At 36.6% G+C, this 18,410-nt stretch overlaps 1 protein-coding gene across 8 annotated transcripts in view; it reads left to right on the top strand.

Moving 5' to 3' along the window:
* The window catches only part of LOC115242851 (transcriptional regulator ERG homolog), a 56,983-nt gene extending 40,661 nt beyond the window's left edge, over window positions 1–16,322 (top strand). For 6 of the 8 annotated variants that reach the window (XM_029819419.1, XM_029819413.1, XM_029819418.1 and 3 more), the window contains 3 exons: window positions 8,166–8,225; window positions 10,731–10,971; window positions 12,012–16,322. In XM_029819419.1, the coding sequence (XP_029675279.1) occupies window positions 8,166–8,225; window positions 10,731–10,971; window positions 12,012–12,348 (638 nt within the window). In that variant the 3' untranslated portion in view covers window positions 12,349–16,322. The remainder of the gene's footprint in view (window positions 1–8,165; window positions 8,226–10,730; window positions 10,972–12,011) is intronic. The other 2 variants (XM_029819414.1, XM_029819421.1) reach the window with 1 other exon arrangement.
* The last annotated feature ends 2,088 nt before the right edge of the window (window positions 16,323–18,410 follow it).

Raw genomic sequence — 18,410 nt, 5'->3', positions numbered from 1 at the left:
ATATTTGTAAATGTACTGAAAAATATTGAATAACTTTCGTAAGATAAGCATTTTTCACTTGCGTATAAAATTTTCATTTTTTTATTACTAAAAATTACAATAAAAAGTATGTACTGTATATTCAATATGTTGTTAAGACATTAAATATAAACTGACGGAAATGGAAATTCCAACACCAAGAAGGAGTTATACTAGGTGAATGAAAATTACAGAATGTTTGTTCACATAAGTATTTACTTATTTATTTTTATTTTTTTTATTTATATAATAATAAAATATAAATAAATAAATAAATAATATATATAATAAAAAATAAAAAAATAAAAATAATAATAATAAATACGTAAATACTTACGTAAACAAACATTCTGTGTAATTTTCATTCACCCAGCATAATTCCTTCTTGGTGTTGGGATTTCCATTTCCGTCAGTGTATTTGCATATTTCATAGAGAAAAATGATAGAGTAGTCCGGCGTGCAGTTTTGTATAATTATAAAATTCTTAAAATTAAAAATTTTAATATTAAATTCTCAAATTTGCCTCTCCTTATATTAAAAGAAATATAACTAATATCACTAAGTTGTATCTGCGCAACTTCCTCCCACGCGACTGTTTAAGACTCTTAAGGCAATAAAGAAGGTTACATAAGCGTAGCGTTATTTTTCTTTATAATAAATAATATAAAGAACAATTATTTCGATTAAATTAATTCGACGAAAGCATTTAAAAATTCATTTAAACGAGTGTGCAGCTCTTTCTATTATGTGATAATTTATATCAATAACATAAACCTCAGCAAGTCAATTCGAGAATTTTCAAAATTTTCGTCGTCGTGGCGCGACGAGGCGCGTCATCAAGAGATGTCACGTCACGTTATCGACCACCAAGCAAGGTGGTCTCAGCGGATCTGCCCACTGGCCAGGAAAAGCGACTTTAAGACGACTCGTAGAACAATAAAAGCACTCTCTCTTTCTCCTCCCACCTTCTCCGTTGTTGCCCTTCCGTTCCCCAGTGTGCCTCGCGTGACTTCCTGACCTGAGTCGACCGACCCTCGACCCCCTGTGTTACGTGTATGTGTCTGAGGGCAACCCTATGATAATTACGTACTCCCAAGCGGCGCGTGCCTTGGCAATTCGCTCACGCGCCCGATCGCGTATGGCGTGACTATCCTCGACACCATAGGTAACTATCTCCCCCTCGTCCCGTTCTAAGTTTGCCTCCCTTAAAATATGTACGGAGTGATTGACGCTAGAAGGTAAAATCAGGAGATATCCCAATAATGCAAAGTTCAAAAGATCTCCAAAGATGATCTAATCTTTCCGGCGCTCTTTAATCTTTTGTTTAAATATCCGATCAGTGTTACGTTTGAAAATCTTTTCGACAAGAAATTATTTCGAGACGCCACAATGCATAGTGAAGATTAAAACATTATACAATTTCAAAAAAGTATATGTAGGAATCGAGTATTTATATTGTTAGCACCTGTGATTATAAATATAATGACTCACTACGCACATAACTCCATAAATCTTAATTTTAAAACTGATGATCTATTAAAAGAATTATATTTTATGCAATTTTAATATATAGAGGCTCACGAAATTGTGCTTGCAGAAACCCGCAAATTTTTATACTTTGATTATATTCCGAAATATGTTCTCTCTTTTTGAAATTAATAAATTATTCTTGACTATCATTAATCGCGAGAATAATTAAATATTCTTTTTTCTATTGTAATTATATATATATATAGTTACGATTTAGAAATAAAATTTAGAAATAAAATTAACTAATTACATATTGAATTAATCGTCGTATCGATAAAAATCAGCTTTGGCAACTCGTCCGAGAATAAGCTTTGAATTCGTAAGAATTTCCGAACCATGGATTCTAACGTATCCAGAGAGGGGACGACCGGAATCCCGGCCAGGAAGAGCAGGCTACCGGATCTTGCTGGCACGGGTTCCGCTCGTCCATGGACCCCGCGGGGTCACGAAAGCAAAGTCCCGGGGGACATGGATCGTGGGCAACAAGTCACTGGGAAACGGCGCGTGACCAGCGCATTCGCGCTGCCAGATTTACGACAAGAAAAATGAAAAAGGGTAGCAGGACTCCTCTCGTCACTCTTTCTTTCTTTCTCTTCATCTCTCTCGGAAGAAAACAAGGGTGTCAATCGGATGATGTGATTCATATTTTAACGCTACTTGAAAGAAATATTCATTGAGCATTCGCATCTTTTTTTCTACATCTTTTTTAATAGCAGCATTATTATTATTATTTATTAATCTCGGACACAAATAATACATAAAATATCATAATAGCATATAAGATTGTAATTTAAAGAAAAAGATATTAAAGTATTAACAATGAGAATAAAAAAAACAATGGAAAAATTCCGAAATAAATTTGCAGACACTATATTCATGATAAAAATTTGGATGGCAAAGTTTAAAATTATCTGATTGCATGCCAACTTGACTAATCGCGAGTCGCGTGATCTTTTCGCATCGCGGAAAAAAAATGCGTCGGTGGGATACGCTGTCTTGGTCGGACTGTTATTCTTTCTTGGCGATACAAGGCCGGGTAAATTGGAATCGCGCGGCAGAAATGTCCGTAGCATATTGTAGGGGTTGCGGGACACCGTCGTCGGAGTCGCTGTCGCAGTTCGCATTATGTCTTTCGGTAGTACATACACGGGCACGTGCCTATGCGTGACACGTTTACGCATGGCTGCCTGCGTTCGGGACTCTCCCCCCATATCGGCTCGCATTCATCTGTGATTCCTTGTTGGGGTGCAGGGATTGCGTTTCCACTTTAACCGTGCGCAATCGAACGTCTATCATCTACACGCGCAAAAAGTAGCTGATTTTACCGAGAAACCTCGTGACTCGAAACATCCGTCCGTAAATGTCGACTCGAATTTCGGTTAAATATGTTAAATTAACTGATAAATAGAAAATAGTTAAAATTAAGAAATGAGTTTCTAATGCTCTCTTCATGGGGTAAGAATAACTAACAGGATTTTTCAGACCTATTCAGCCACATTTTATCTACGGATTTTTTTGGTTAATTTGAAATGGATTTTTTTCCTTTACAAAAATATTAACAAATAATTCACTTAAACAAACAAACCTTCACTTTGCAAGACATTATGTTTCTCACACATTCGGCAATGCAATGGAACAATTCATATATTAAGATATTTTCATATCTTATACATTTGTTATGTTTTATAAACGAACACGCTTTTTTCAAAGAGGTGATAAGACCGAAAGAATTCTTGCTGAGTGTTTGAGATATTGCGCAAGCAGCTCGCGTGGATACGCGAAAAATGATTACGCTCTAAACAATACTTAGTCGCTTGTATCGTGCGAGGGAACTTGAGCCGAAGACAAGAATCTTTTTTTCTGCTAACCCGGCACTATATTCACGCTATGCGATAATTAGGAAACGATTAATTTTCTTCCGCGCTACGCAGCTCGCTCTTACAAATAACTTTTGCTACGCCTGCCCTTATCTGACGAACAAAAACATGTTACCTCCATCACAGGGCACGAATCGCCTGCACGTCTAACTTCTCGGGAGAGCCTCATTCAACAACTGCGACTTCCGCTTTTTAGAAAGCAATTTACCGGACAGATAGTCGATACTTTAGAAATTTTTGTGTCTCATGTGTGTGTCACGAACATTTATGATATAATGATGTGAATTACATTTAGCATTTTCAATTTATAATCAGTGACGTTATTGGGGGAAAACTACATGAAATATTTGAACTATTAATTGCTATAATGCACTAAATCAAAATTAAAAAATTCTTAATATTTTTCAAACATCATCCGTAGAATGAGCATTTTCAAGAATCTTTTTTCGTAAATATGAGTTTTCTAAGAATGTTTGCTGTGATTTATTGATTCGCTTAAGTTCTACTTATGTTTATATATATATTATGATTTTTATATGAGATTACTAAACTCATTATGTAAGTATAATATGCTAAAACGTTTTAATTCTATTTTCTGCGAAAACTGATTTACATTACCTTGTCGTTTGATTCCTTCATGTACTTTCGATTTTGCTTGCTTTACAAAAATATCTCTTCGGCTTATCGGACATAAAAGGATCTCTGTACAATACACGCGATCCCGCATTGGTACACGAAGCGACACAAAAAATGTTCGCATTCCACAGCACATTTCCGACGAGCGTAGCGGAACGTCGGCGGGAACGACGTGAAAAATAATACCTCCCCTGATTTCAAGCCCTGCACGCATATAGGTGTAGTCTCTCCTATCTCACGCGTAACTCGCTTTCTCTTCGCTCTCTACGCTTAGCGTGTTTTACGCTCGCTTGCTCATTATTACGCACCGCGTTCTCGCACGGCAGCGTGATTTATGTCCGAAATAGGCCCGCCAGCCGAAACGCCTGGGAATGAGTCAGTACCACTTAAGACTATAGATCTCTAGCATATAGTCCGATGAATTGCCCGTCTAGTATAAATAAAGCTGACGAATGAAAATATTTCTTCTACTACACAAGTCGGAATTTTTCAAATTATTCGTTTTAATAGGCGTTATCAAAATTTAAAGCGTAAAAAAGTGGCACATGGTAAGATTTATATACATACGTACATACATACATATATATATATATATAATAAGATTACAAATGTGTGTGTGAAGATCAAATTAATCATAAACTAGTTTATAAATACTGATTATAATTTGAAATATAAGAATTTATTAAAGAGAGATATATATTTCATATATTCTTTTCATTAAGACTACGCAATACTTTCGTTCTTTAACTTTGATAAAAATGACATTGCTCCATTTTCAAAGTATTCAAATAAACATCGACAAAATTTTATCTCACGGAACCATTCCATTTGCATTCCATTTTTATAGTATCGAGAAGATACAGTTTAAAAATTTCCAAGCAATTTGGATGCGAGTCTTGGTTCGGCAACATTTCGAAATTAGTATGGCGGAACGATATCTCGATACTATATGGAGAAACGATTGAAACAAACGGGAGAATTTCGGTGCGTCGATGTGTTTGTTGGAACGTGCCCAAAGTTTCTCCAAGTCGGGGCGCCGAGATTCCCCCTTCCTTTCGGCGTCGCGATGCCGAATGGCATTGTGCGCGTCCGAGGCTACCAAAGAGTGCAGCAGCACGGAATGACGACGGGTTCTTTGATCCTCCCTCGAGAAGGCTGCATGCCGCCTAACGGGATTACCCCGCCCCGCGTAATTGCTCGTGAATGCGCAGATATACTCGCGACAATGGGTGCACGTTCGTCGATTCGAGGTGATGTTAGACGAATCACTGTACAGTATGCAAAATCGATCTATAAAAACAATACTTAAAAGAATTTTTGCATGGATCACTTTCTTGATTTTCAACAGTGTCTATATAAGTGATATAGATGTATCTCTTGTGCATTAAATTTTCCAAATTGTTTTGCGAATTTAAAGTTTCTCTATGTGTGTGTATGTATTTTCAAAAATTATATTTTATTATGTGTAAATATATATCGTTTACTCTTTGCTTAATATTGTAGTTTTTTTCAATATTTATACAAATACTATATAATTTAAAAAAATATAATTTTCTTTAAATCCCACATTGTTCAAGAAAAATTATCAAATGTTTCAGAAATGCGCATTTCATTTTTTTTATGCAATCACAAACCAGGTAAAACGAATAATATTTGAAAACAAAATATTGATCAGATAATTTTGAAATTCGATGTTGAAGATTTTTAAAATTTCGTAATAGCATTCTCAAATAAAGCTAATTTTGTCTGAGATTATATTCTTTATTCAATTTCACTTACTGTTACAAAATTTGAAATCTGAAAATCTGTTTACACTAATATTCTAAAAACTGTTTAAAGCTTAATAAATTAAAAATTATTGATGTTTCCTAAAACATTTTAAAAGTTGAGGAAAAATTGATTCTAAATTGATCAAAGAATCCGTAAAGAAAAAATGCTTTGATAGTTGTGAGATATTTCATATAGCTTTCTGACAGAAATAGTCACGGTTGACAGGTTCATGTAATTCACACTATCTGTAATCTACGCCGAAAATCTGATCGTGTTATCGTCGGTGACATCCGCTATACACGCTGTCGATGGGCTCTCGATCGCGGCGTCGGAACTTGCGTTAGAAAAACGAACGCGCGCGACGGCTCGTAGCCCCGCGGCTACACTGATTGCGGCGGACCCTACGATCCGTAGAGACCCGAGAACGTCTGGTCTCCCTGGCCGGAACCCTCGTCCAAGGCCGTACCCGCTTCCCAATCAGAGGCGAAATCAAATTGTTTAACACAGCGGACACCGACTGCTATTTAAAGGTAGCATCTGCCCCATGGGGCTCGCTACATTCCGACGCGACAGCGTGTCGAAAATGTTGTCGCTGTGGGGGATCTCGATTGTATCGATTCTCGCAAATCATTATCGATATTGGCCAAAACAGAAATGAGAATATGAATATATTTTTTATTATTCAACCTGTTATATAATTTTTTTGTAAAGTTAGAATATACACTAGCTTGATGAAAACAAACTAGTTTAGTAAAAGTAGATCATAATTAGCGAGTTGGTAAGTTTGGGAATATATGATAAAATAACAGCTACATAAGGATTCAATAATAACAGCAATAGACTCAGAGTACTAACAATTAAGTGAGAAAATTGAGAATTAAAACCCAAGGTGCGGATATTGATGCGCAAACTTATTATTGTTAAATTTTAATAATAAATGTGTATTAAAAATGTACGTTTCGGATTGTTTCCTGGTCCATCTTCAGCATAAATATATAAAGATTACATCGGTATTTTAAAACTTGACATACACAATATTTATCGTTGCAATCAAATTTTAAATTGAAATCGATAATTAAAAAGGAAGATTAACTAAGCGTAGAATTTGTACAAATTAATGAACAACGTCTAAACGTCATCGCCACGTATAGTCTTTCTTTCTGATTATCGATTTTAATTTGAAATTTGACTGCAACAATAAATATCGTGTATGTCAAGTTTTAAAATACCAATGTAATCTTTATATATTTATATCTATGCTAAAGCTGGACCAAAAAACGGTCCGTAACGTACATTTTTAATACACATTTATTACTAAAATTTCGCAATAATAAATTCGCGAACCAATACCCGCGCTTTGGCTCTTATTTGCCAGTTTTCCCATTTAATTGTACATAAGAATATTTTAATTTAACAATTGAAAAACTTTATAAAGACTAATTTTTAATTTCTATTTTCATAAAATTTATATCACATGCAATATTTGCAATATAATGCATTTATAAAAAAAAAATAGAGCAGCGTATAAATAATTAATAAAGTCATGTCAACAAATGATTTCAGTCTCGAAATATTGTTGAATCGCAAATAAAAAAAAAGATTAGTTGGAAAAATATAAATAAAATGCGCGTTGATGCGTGCTAATGGCGTAAGTAGTCTTCGAGCCAATTTGGAAACAATTGCAATTCCATGAGTTTTCGAAGAGCCAGCCGACTGACCTTTGCGGACTATCGCCTGCGAGCATATAACGAGCCGAAATTAAGGGGCATTGTGCCCTTAAACAGATTGCACACGTCCGTGCGTGAACGTGACCGTCGGGCCTCGCACGAGGAAAGGGAATTCGTATGATAAGGCGAGGAGAGGAGATCTACGCTATGGGACGACGGTGACGAAACGAGAACAGGGAGAGAGAAACGTACACGTAGCACTCAACCCCGTGTGTTTGCCTACACGGAAATCCTCTCTAACGGATTCTAACGCTCGACCGAGTTTGCGCTTTTTCATCTTCGGCATTCGGACCGATGACTTCTGCCGTGTCTCTTCTCCCGCGATCAGAATTTTCTCTCTCCGCCGTATATATGTGCACGAGTTCGGAAATCATCTAATGTCTCTTTCAATAGATAATTATATGTCTCGAAAAATTCGTAGATGATAGAGAATGCAATAAATTACATTGCGTAATGTAATTCTTTATTTTATCTTAAAAATATGTCTGGGTGATATTATTTATTCCACAATTTTTTAGAATTACTCATTAATTTTCTAAATATATATATTTTATCCTATAAAATTTTGATGAAGAGTAACGCATAGATGTGAAACATTCTGTTTCAGGCTATGGAAGCAGCTTATCAAAGACAGCATTGGACACGCACAGCCATCTCAGGCAGCCTGGTATGTAGTAGGTAGATATTTTTGAGAAGTTAAAGTGCTATCCTCTCATGCTACCCTATCTGATTTCGCTTCTAGTTTAATATTCAAAATAGATTCTAATCAAAGGTATATATTACTTTGTCGATAAATCAGTTTAATTAAAAAATAGTTTTGCAGATATATTGTGTTATATAACGAAATCACATATTAATAGAAAAATGTTGTATATTGCTAAAAATATATGATGTTATATCTACGATTTTGTCTACAATATCGCGCATCTGAAGACCAAATGTGTGACAAAATGCTTATTAAATTGTGACCAGTAAAAATATCATTTCCCAAAGTTCAAAAAGGAACAAAATAATATGATAAGAGATAAAATCATGAATACAAATATTATTATATGTATATTTATATTTGACCATTATTTGTTGAATTAAAGAAATAACTGATTTTTATATTGATACCGTATAAAAGTATAGAAGCAAGATTCTCATGCCTATTTAGATGCATGGTATATTATAAATAATTTTATTCGCAAATTTGTTAATTAAATAAAAGTCAATAAATTCGAATATATATATATTTCCTAAACAAAATTTAATAAAGAATAATAATACGTTTTTAAAATATGAGATTTTTTAATTAAATTGCTATAAAACATTCATATTATGAATGCATTAGGTGAATGTAATACTGGGTAGTATAAAGTCTATTTTAGATGATATATTATTCGGGATTGAATTCTAGACAGAATTCTATTCATAATTTTATATGAATAATGTGCATAAATATAATTAATACCATATCATTGCACGTGCCTCACAATTTGTATTTGTAAAATTAGAAAGAAAACATTCTAGCTTTATAAATAATATAGATAAAACATTTGATTTGACAAATGTTTTCTATATTGCACGAGGTATCAATGAAATTATACGTAAAATATTATTCCGAATTATGAATTGTAAATCTAAAAAAGTGAAAACCGGGGTTCACTTACATGATAGTTGAACAAGGTCACTGTTACTTCGCGCTTCATCGATTCCTCAGAGTCTCGGGCCGCGACGAGAAAAGAGACTGGAACCCTTGGGCGTAGTCGCATCTCAGTATTTCTCCCAGTCGGTTCCCTCGTTCCCGGCAGATAAATGGGTGTACCGCGCCCCTTCCCATTATTAACTTGTAAGTGAATTACTGTTCGATCGAAAGGCGATCACTACGGCACGCATTCAGCGGATTCATCGGGCGAAACGACCTTTGAGGTCCGGCAATTCGGAATCCGTCCCCATCATCCGCGTCTGTCCCCTCTCTCATAATCGCTCGACTTGTATTTTTATGGGGTCCGTCTTGGAGTTCTTGTGTCGGGACTCTTCTTTCAGATTGTGAAAGTCATTAAATTGGGACATTTTGGCCCTCTTCGTTATAAAGTCCGTTACATTTCTCCTTCGCGCAAAATTGAGGCAACTTCGTGCACATTAATTAGATTCATTGTTAATGCAAATTTTCCGACCGTCGAGAGTTTCTTGTTAGCTGTAAGTTAAAAAAAAATCTTCCTATTCTCTCTATACTTGTATTTATTAACAAAGCAGAAAATATATAAAAATATAATATAATGTAATTCTAAAAACACATAATTTTTGTAAAGGGTACTTTTTTTGTTATTGTTTCACTCAGTGCTTTAAAGAATAATAATTGTCATGAATAGATAAATTTTGCAAAAGGGGAAAATTGGCTTTTACGGTTTCTAATCTATTGTATTTTTTTCTGACATTGCATTTCTATCACGATAAAAGAAATCGATATTTTGAATTGCACGACTTCGAAGGTTTAGAAGACATTCGTTTCACCCTTTGAGCCACTCCGTCAGTAGTTTCTCAAATTGAAATTATTATGATCCAAATGAATTCTATTCTATTGTAGGGTTGCGATTATGTTCTTTTGTAAGTCTGTAGGGCCCTCCACGTCTGAGCGGCGGTGAGCGTCGGTGATGACGCATTGTAAAGCTTTTAAAGGGCGATACAGAGACCCTTGAAAAACAACCATGTAATGGATAGGTATATTCTACGTGAAACTGCGAAAAATTTCATCGTTTCCTCTCACTTGCAATATGAAAACAAATGTTTATTGGAACAGATCGCACACATAGTTCGCCAAATGCTTTAATCGTAATGAACGAAATATCACAGAAGGGAGCAACAAAATAAGATCAAGTTTCAATGGTGATTAAATTCAGCTCCATTATACATATGTATAACGCGTATTTGTAATTTGTAATTTCGAAGAATCTTGCATTTCTTTATTTATTATTGTGCAATATGATATAAAATGGCTATTGCAAAAACTTGTACAATAAAAATTCTGTATTAAAGAATACAGATATTTTTGACGCCGATATGTCATATTTGATCGCGCAGATATAACAGAATCGTGAGAGAAATATATTTTCCACATATGTTAATTAAGTAATGTAATAATATAATGTAAGGGCTGTAACGAGAAGAGTATTGAATTTATTGTGGCCAGCAGATCCTTATCAAATGTTCGGGGCGACGAGCAGTCGACTCGCGAGCTCCGGTTCCGGTCAGATTCAACTCTGGCAGTTTCTACTCGAGCTTCTGTCGGACTCGAGTAATGCCGCGTGCATCACATGGGAAGGAACTAACGGCGAATTCAAGTTGACCGATCCCGACGAGGTAGCGAGACGATGGGGCGAGAGGAAGTCTAAGCCTAATATGAATTACGACAAATTATCGAGGGCTCTAAGGTGAGTCTTTGCTTTCTTCCGCCGTCAAGCTCGCGTTCACGATCGCGACGCGACGCATTTTTTTTAGAAACGTCAAATGGAAAAGCCATTAACGAGCTATCATTTATGTTTTGACGAAGTTTCGGGGAGAAAGTAAATTCGTTCGGTATATGTACGGTTGGGTGTTCCACGCGCGCGTGTATGTGTCGGTGTCGTCGGAGGGGGGTGACGAACGGGGGAGAAATTTCAATCACCGACAGTCAAACCGATGGTAGACGCGGCTATTATTTTTCCATCAGATCCACTGATTATATTACGCGATTGCTCTTTTTGACGTCCCTTCGTTCACCGTGTAAGAACTACTAAACGGACGAATGGACTCGTTTTTTAACATCGGAGTTGAAGATGTTGAGTCTAGAATTCAGTCTTTTTTAATGCGGAATGCTTTCGTATATACATATATATATATATATATATATAACAAAATGTAGAAAAGAATGGAGACTATATAATTGATTAATAAAAGTGTTATCTCTAAAATATAATCTATTGAAGTTTATATTTAAATCGGGCACGAACTTATGCAATCACCTGATACTTTACACAATTTATTGCCATATACTTTATATTAATTGATTTTATTAAAATTGGAACATGATTTCGAAAATGAAAAATATGACTTTATTTTATTTTAATGAACACATTTTCAAGTCATAATAACAATTAGTTTTGATCATCTCAATTAAAAAATTTTTATGATAAAAAATTGTATGATTTTCATTTTCAATAGCAGATTTATTTAGTCGTATGTGATGATATTAAGACTCTAAGATTCGTGGTACGCAGATACATATGTAACTTCTTGACGGTCTCAATTTTTTTCTTCAAAATTTATGTTAGTTATTTTTTTAATATTATATGTAATAACTAATTATATTTTTTATGTATCAAATTAAACTGTTTTTGACAAGAGCTCGTAGAAATATTAAATTCTAGAAATGTAAATCCGGTCATTGCTCATCATGGAGGGAAATCAGAACGGAGGATCGATTTGCTTGCAGGTATTATTACGACAAGAACATCATGACGAAGGTGCACGGCAAGAGGTACGCGTACAAGTTCGATTTCCAGGGATTGGCGGCAGCGACGCAGCCGGCGGCGGCCGATCCGGCGGCGTACAAGTACCAGAGCGAGTTGTTCATGTCCGGTTACGGTCATGCCAAACTGAACCTGATGCCGCCGCCGGCGGCGTCGGTTTCGGTTTCCGTTCCCGGCGGCCTCTTTCAATCGGCGTCGAGCTACTGGTCGACGAGCCCGGGCGCCAACTTGTATGCCGGCCATCACACGGCCTCCGGACACGTGCCACCTCATCTCGGCACCTATCCGCATTACGCATGACCCGCCGCCGAGCACTGGGGTGCCCTGGGCACGCCGCGTTGAAACGTTTCTATCGAAAGAGTACGAGCCGTTGCTGCCACGTTGTCGACGACAACGTGTGTAATCGTAAATTACACAGTCTTTTATTCCCCCTGGCCCCCCCGGAGGCTGGGACCGCACATTGCTTCAGGTATTTGCACGAATCTGTCCATTTCGCGTATATTCGCTTATAGTATTGTCTTCTTTTAATGAATTTTTCAAGCAATCATTACATTTTTAACGAGTGCGAATGATAATGAAGAAATAGGCGATTTGACAAGTCCGTTTTCTTTTTTTTTCTTTTAAGCCTAATTCGTAGATTATTTATATCAAAAGGAAATACGTTTGCACCGACCAACACTGATGAATAGTTATGTATAACCGTAAGTTGTCACCGTCGATCACAAGTAGATAGCTTTATAATCGACGCGTAAGTAGTGAACGACAATCACGAAAGAATAAGGGAAAAGGATAAACATCCGTTCAGGGGACGACGCGCATACAAAATTTATTAATAGTATAATACTCTTTTTTTTTATTAGGAAACTAAATAAGATTTTTAATATTTCTGATAACAACAAATTAAAATTCTACTAAAAAAAATATTGAATAAAAAATTCAAAATAAAAAGGAATCTCTACTTGCTAAAATTTTCTTAATCTTGTGTTACATACTTATGATACAAATATCGACAGCGAAATAAACATAGTAGTCTTTTCAATTTTATCAGTAGCGTTATCCATATAGTGCAACTGCTTCTTTGCATTTCTTTGTTAAGTAATTAAAAGAAAGAAGAGATGAGTGTGTAAGAAATGTATATTTGTGTGTGAAACATTGACATTTAGAACGCGTTTGGACAGATTTAATATCTCTAAATCCGTACATGCGATACAGTCGCCCCAATATAGTGTGCAATACACCGTCGCAAATTTTTCGATGCAATACCTAAGCAACGCGTCGCAATCAGTGATCATTTATGCACCGCCTATATATAGAGGCGACGATTTTACGTAATGAGTACTTTACGGATTCTGATTCGCCGCGGCCGACGGGGTGCGCCCCCCAAAAAAAAAATTATTATTGTAAGAACATTGTACATATACAATATAATGCATTACGTTAGTACAGGGTGTGTGTGCGTTTGTGAGATAATTCTCGCATGAATCTTTTTACCGTTACCGTTGTGATGTCACAAGAGACACATCTCTCGAAAATGTCCTGACTCTTGTGCGTGTTTTTTTTTTGTTGATAAGTGAAACAAATTATAATAATTTTTTGCCAAATATCTATACCAAAGAAAATTAGTTCTTCTTTATAATTTACAAGTAACATATTAAGTGATAGACCATGTAATTTAACAAAACCTTGTTAGAAAAATCTTGTATTTCGCTAATATTATCTTTCGTTTCTTTGATATTCATTTTTCGTCTTATCTAGTCATGCACGTTTTATGCTTTTTTATCTAAGTGCGTATTTCACATGCAAGTTTCATTTTGCGAGGTTATTTTATTTTTGGAGAACAAAATAATAAATAACTGCACGACGGTAAAATGAATATGCGAAATCGTTTGGTCCAAAAGGAAACTCGTACACGAATAAGAAGTCGACAAAATTTCACGAGCATTGTCGGCGTTTATGATTGGATTGAATCGGGCATGTGTATGTATATTGAAATGAAAAACGCGTCATTCTTCACGTTTACGTAAGTATGCATCTCGATTTCGAACGAGGCCTCGTTCACTCGGAATGTACTCATGTTCGATTCACACCGAAGCTAATACCCCATGTATCATAAATTCTTTTAACTTATTTGTTATATATGAGAAATGGGTAGAGACGCTACATAGGAATGAATCGAGCGACGAGCGTGCGAGAAATGATTATCGAGCGCATATAATGTTTATACGGCTACGTATATTCGTCAACATATGTCGGTGGCTCACTTAAGCGTGATTCGCTCGTTCTTTTGACGTAATTTTACAACGAAACCGCGTTACCGTACACCCTCATCATCCGTCATCGTGAGATATGTAGACGATAATCACAAAAGTACAACGTTTAAGTCATATCAATCGACGGCACACGCAATCAGAATCGAACTTTTACGCCATCCTTTTTAGAATCACGTGAGATATGTGGCTGCTCTACCCATGCCGATATAAAGGATGGATTGCCGAAACCGAATTCCAGATTAGACGGGATATATAAACGCATTAAGTGTTATTCGGAGCAAAGATTGTCGTATTACATGAGTGCATAAATAACAATTGTTTCTAATCTAATCCCGAAAAAGAAAGAAGAAAAAGAGAAAGGAATCCTTCGAGATATATAATTTAGAAATAATTACATCAAATATATCAGAACATTGAATCTTTCGGTTTAATATTGAAAATATCATACCAGTTAGAAAAAGTTGTGCATATTGTGGATTTCTCAAGAAAGGAAAAAATATCATTTGATCAATCTCTCTGATATTACCTTCGGATATTACCTATTCGGAATCTACTGATAAAATAAATGCTCATAAATTATATTTTATTATCAATCTCGGGAACAAAACGATTTGAAAATCTATCTGTTGAACTGTCGTACGGTAATTAATTAAAGTCAGATAAAAACATAATATTTAGCGATAAGGAAAATATTTTCATTCGCAATGCATAGATCTATTTTATTTAATGCTTAATTTCTTGATCATTTTATCATTTTGAATCTATACTTTTTTGATATAATAATGTATGAATTGAAATAAAATTAGACAAAAAAATAAAAGTACAAATAAAGACTTTAAACATTCGAACAGATAAAGATGCAAAGTCTTCACTACATTTTAAATAAATTACACAAAGTAAAGCAAAAGAAGAATTTGTTAAACATATAGTATCCGGCATTATAAGCACATTAGGGGAAACGATGAACTCTCGATTTACAAGTTGATTAGATCACACAAACTGACAATATGCAAACTTTATCTGATTGGCATTGCAGGTTCTTTATCACTGATTTTTTTCCGACGTAAATAGTGTATAATACATTTAAAAGTTTCTGAAAACTAGAAACATTAAAGATAAAATAACGTCCGATCTACAACTTCGGAAAAATGGAAGGAAATACGATTTTTCTTTGCAAAGATGGTCAACACATTTTCTTCATCGATTTAACGGATGTCGGCAGTCTGTCCCCGAAAAAAAGGCGTACCTTGTGTCGAAAAGAAGCGTAACTCCTTAAGATGTGTATCATACTACTCATAAGTGAGACCTTAAGCATTCCTAGAGTAATTTTAAGCGATTAGCGCGGCCCTCGATGCGACCCGTGGGACCGATCGTGCGATCGGCACCGCGATGGGGAACGATGATTATCCAGCAGTTTCCGCATCGGTCCGGACGGGTCGTGAGCGTGAAGGGCGCTCATGTAGATAGGGTGTTTTCATGTGTAGCGTAGGCGTGTAGAAAATTTAGTCTTAGCGGGAGAATGCGCCGAAGAGAGGATGTCGAGAACGAGAGTGCGTTATGTGTATGTATGTATGTATGTATGTATGTATGTATGTATGTATGTATACAAGATTCGCGCACGTATGTACGAGCAGGCGTGATTTCGAGAATGGAGACGAATAATGATAATAACTATGATGACTATGATGACGATGACGACGACAGTGATGGATGAGTGGATGAACGAGGGATGTGTGTCTGGCACTAGCGTAGAACGCATTAGATTAGGTAGATAAGCGATCCTCCCTACATCCCCCTCTCGAAGACCGAAGGACACGGTTTCTCATCGTTAGAGTGATAACGGAACTGGAGAAGGCACAACGGAATAGAGATGAGAATCACGAGACTCGCGATCCGGGAAATCGGGGGAGCGCTGTTGTTGTTCTTGTTGTCGTGCGCTTGTATTAAAGTCGCCATGTTCTAATTAAACGTGCCGACGGGGTTGTATCAGTCGTTGGCAAAATCAATGTGGCTCCCATTTCTCTATACGCATTTACGTTTGCCTTCTTGATTGTATACCAAAGATACATTTATCTATCTAATCGAAGAGACAGAGAACGAACAAGGGTGAAGCAGAAAGCGATCGAAGAAGAAACCAACAAAAATGGAAAAAGGTTTTGCAACTTTTCTCTCCCTCCTCCCTTTATACCTTACGTGTGCGTAAACGCGTGTGTGTAAACGAAACCGGGAGGAAAAAAGAACGAGACAAAGCGAACGGCGCGGAGACACAAAGAACGAAGTTGCAGCGCGATGGAGGAGGAGGAGGAGGATGAGGAAGGGAAGGAAAGGGAAGAGGTATGCGGAGGCAAGATAGGAGAGAAAAATAAGCCGAGCAACGCACGGTAGGTCAGTCTTGGTTGCCGGTGGTTGGCGAATTGGTCGGGTTGCCATGGAGAAGAGGGCCGGGAGGGTGTTCTACGGGTTCGGCGAGGTCCGCCCCAACGGAAAACCTCCATTCGGGAAATTCGCGGCGTCGCCACGCCGAACCATGCCGCGGTACCGGAGGTTTAGCTCGGCTTGGCTAATCGATTCTGCTACCAATCAGCGCCCGCGCCGTTCCTCCACATTCTCTTCCACCTCGTTTTCTACCCCTTACACATTTTCTCTCTCTTTCTCTCTCTTCCTTCCACCTCCTCTCTCTCTCCCTCCCCCATCCCTCCTCTCTCTTTCTCTCTCTCTCTCGCGCGCACTCTTTTCGTGGCATTTTGTGCAGCACTAGCTACCACGATCATGACTGCTGCCGCCCGCTGCCACGAGCTCTACCTAGCACCTACGCCACCTCCATATCCATTTCTCCATCATCGACTCTACCTTCGTGTGTATCCTTCTTCGGCGCCGTTAGCGCTATCACACCGCCCTCCACTTATATAAAATACGCGCTCCTCCACTCGTATAAGCAAAAAACGCCTCCGCTCCGTATCTAACTTCTCGTGTATATTACTCGAACTAGAGACGCGTGTCTTACTCAAGGTTCGACGCGGATATTAATTGAATTGTTTGCGGGAACAATATTGCAACAAAACGTTATTCATTGCTTATACAAATTGAGCTTTAAAAAGATGAATAGTTATGTTTTACGCTTATTTAACTTTTATTACAAATTATAGAAAAAAGCAGCAACTGATATAGCTTGTGCGCCATTTTACACGCTAAGTGTGAAAGAAACTTTATAGTCCATCTTTTCCTTATTTATGAGAAAAATATTATTCTATAATAAAAGTGTGAAAAATATATATCAAAAGCGCACGCTAAAATCGGAAAATGTACATATCCATAACGTCTCACACACATAATTCGAGCTGAGCTTTTCAACTTATTGTTAGAGAAGCAAATTGAAGTTGTCCTCGCATACATGCGCCAAACAATATTTTTTAATTTTTAACGGCAGGTTCTTACGCTTAATCATTCCATTATATATGTCTCATTCTAGTATAATTAATAACATTTACTATTTAATTGTTCCTTTTTTAAATAAAAAGAAATGTGTATACAGGTGAGCAGTTGTTCGTCAGACTTTCCAGTGCATATTATTATAATTAACTATTAATACTCTTTTGTCTTGCAATCTTATCATTTATATAACCTTCTTTCTGCAAACTTTTTCTCTTTCTCTTTTAATCTTTGCTTCCCTTCTGCAGTTTTACTCTTTTTTTGCCAAATGAATCACTTTAATCTTTTTTAAACTTAGTAATATATAGGATGAGACTGGGACTGGACTGGACCAGAACCAGGATCCTTATTACCGGTTGCTAGGCAACTGCATTACGTGTGCTCCCCGCTTAAACCTAAACCTAAACTCGTACGTAATCTTAAACGTCAGTCAACGCACAGAGAAAATCGTAACGTAACAAAAGCATACTACGTTACGATTTTGTTTGTGCGTTGACTGAAGTTTAAGATTACATATGAATTTAGGTTTACAGTCAGTACTTAACGTAACGTAACGTGTTATGGAAAAGCTTGTGTGGTGGCCCTTTACCACAGATTAATAGACAGATAGCCAAAGGTCCGGATGAAGGCGAGACCGGCATTTCCGTGCAACACACTTTGCCC

This window comes from Formica exsecta, unplaced genomic scaffold (assembly GCF_003651465.1).
Source record: "Formica exsecta isolate Colony F162 unplaced genomic scaffold, ASM365146v1 scaffold654, whole genome shotgun sequence".
In the NCBI taxonomy this organism is placed as follows: Eukaryota; Metazoa; Arthropoda; class Insecta; order Hymenoptera; family Formicidae; genus Formica; species Formica exsecta.
This window is presented reverse-complemented; position numbering and strand designations above follow the sequence as displayed.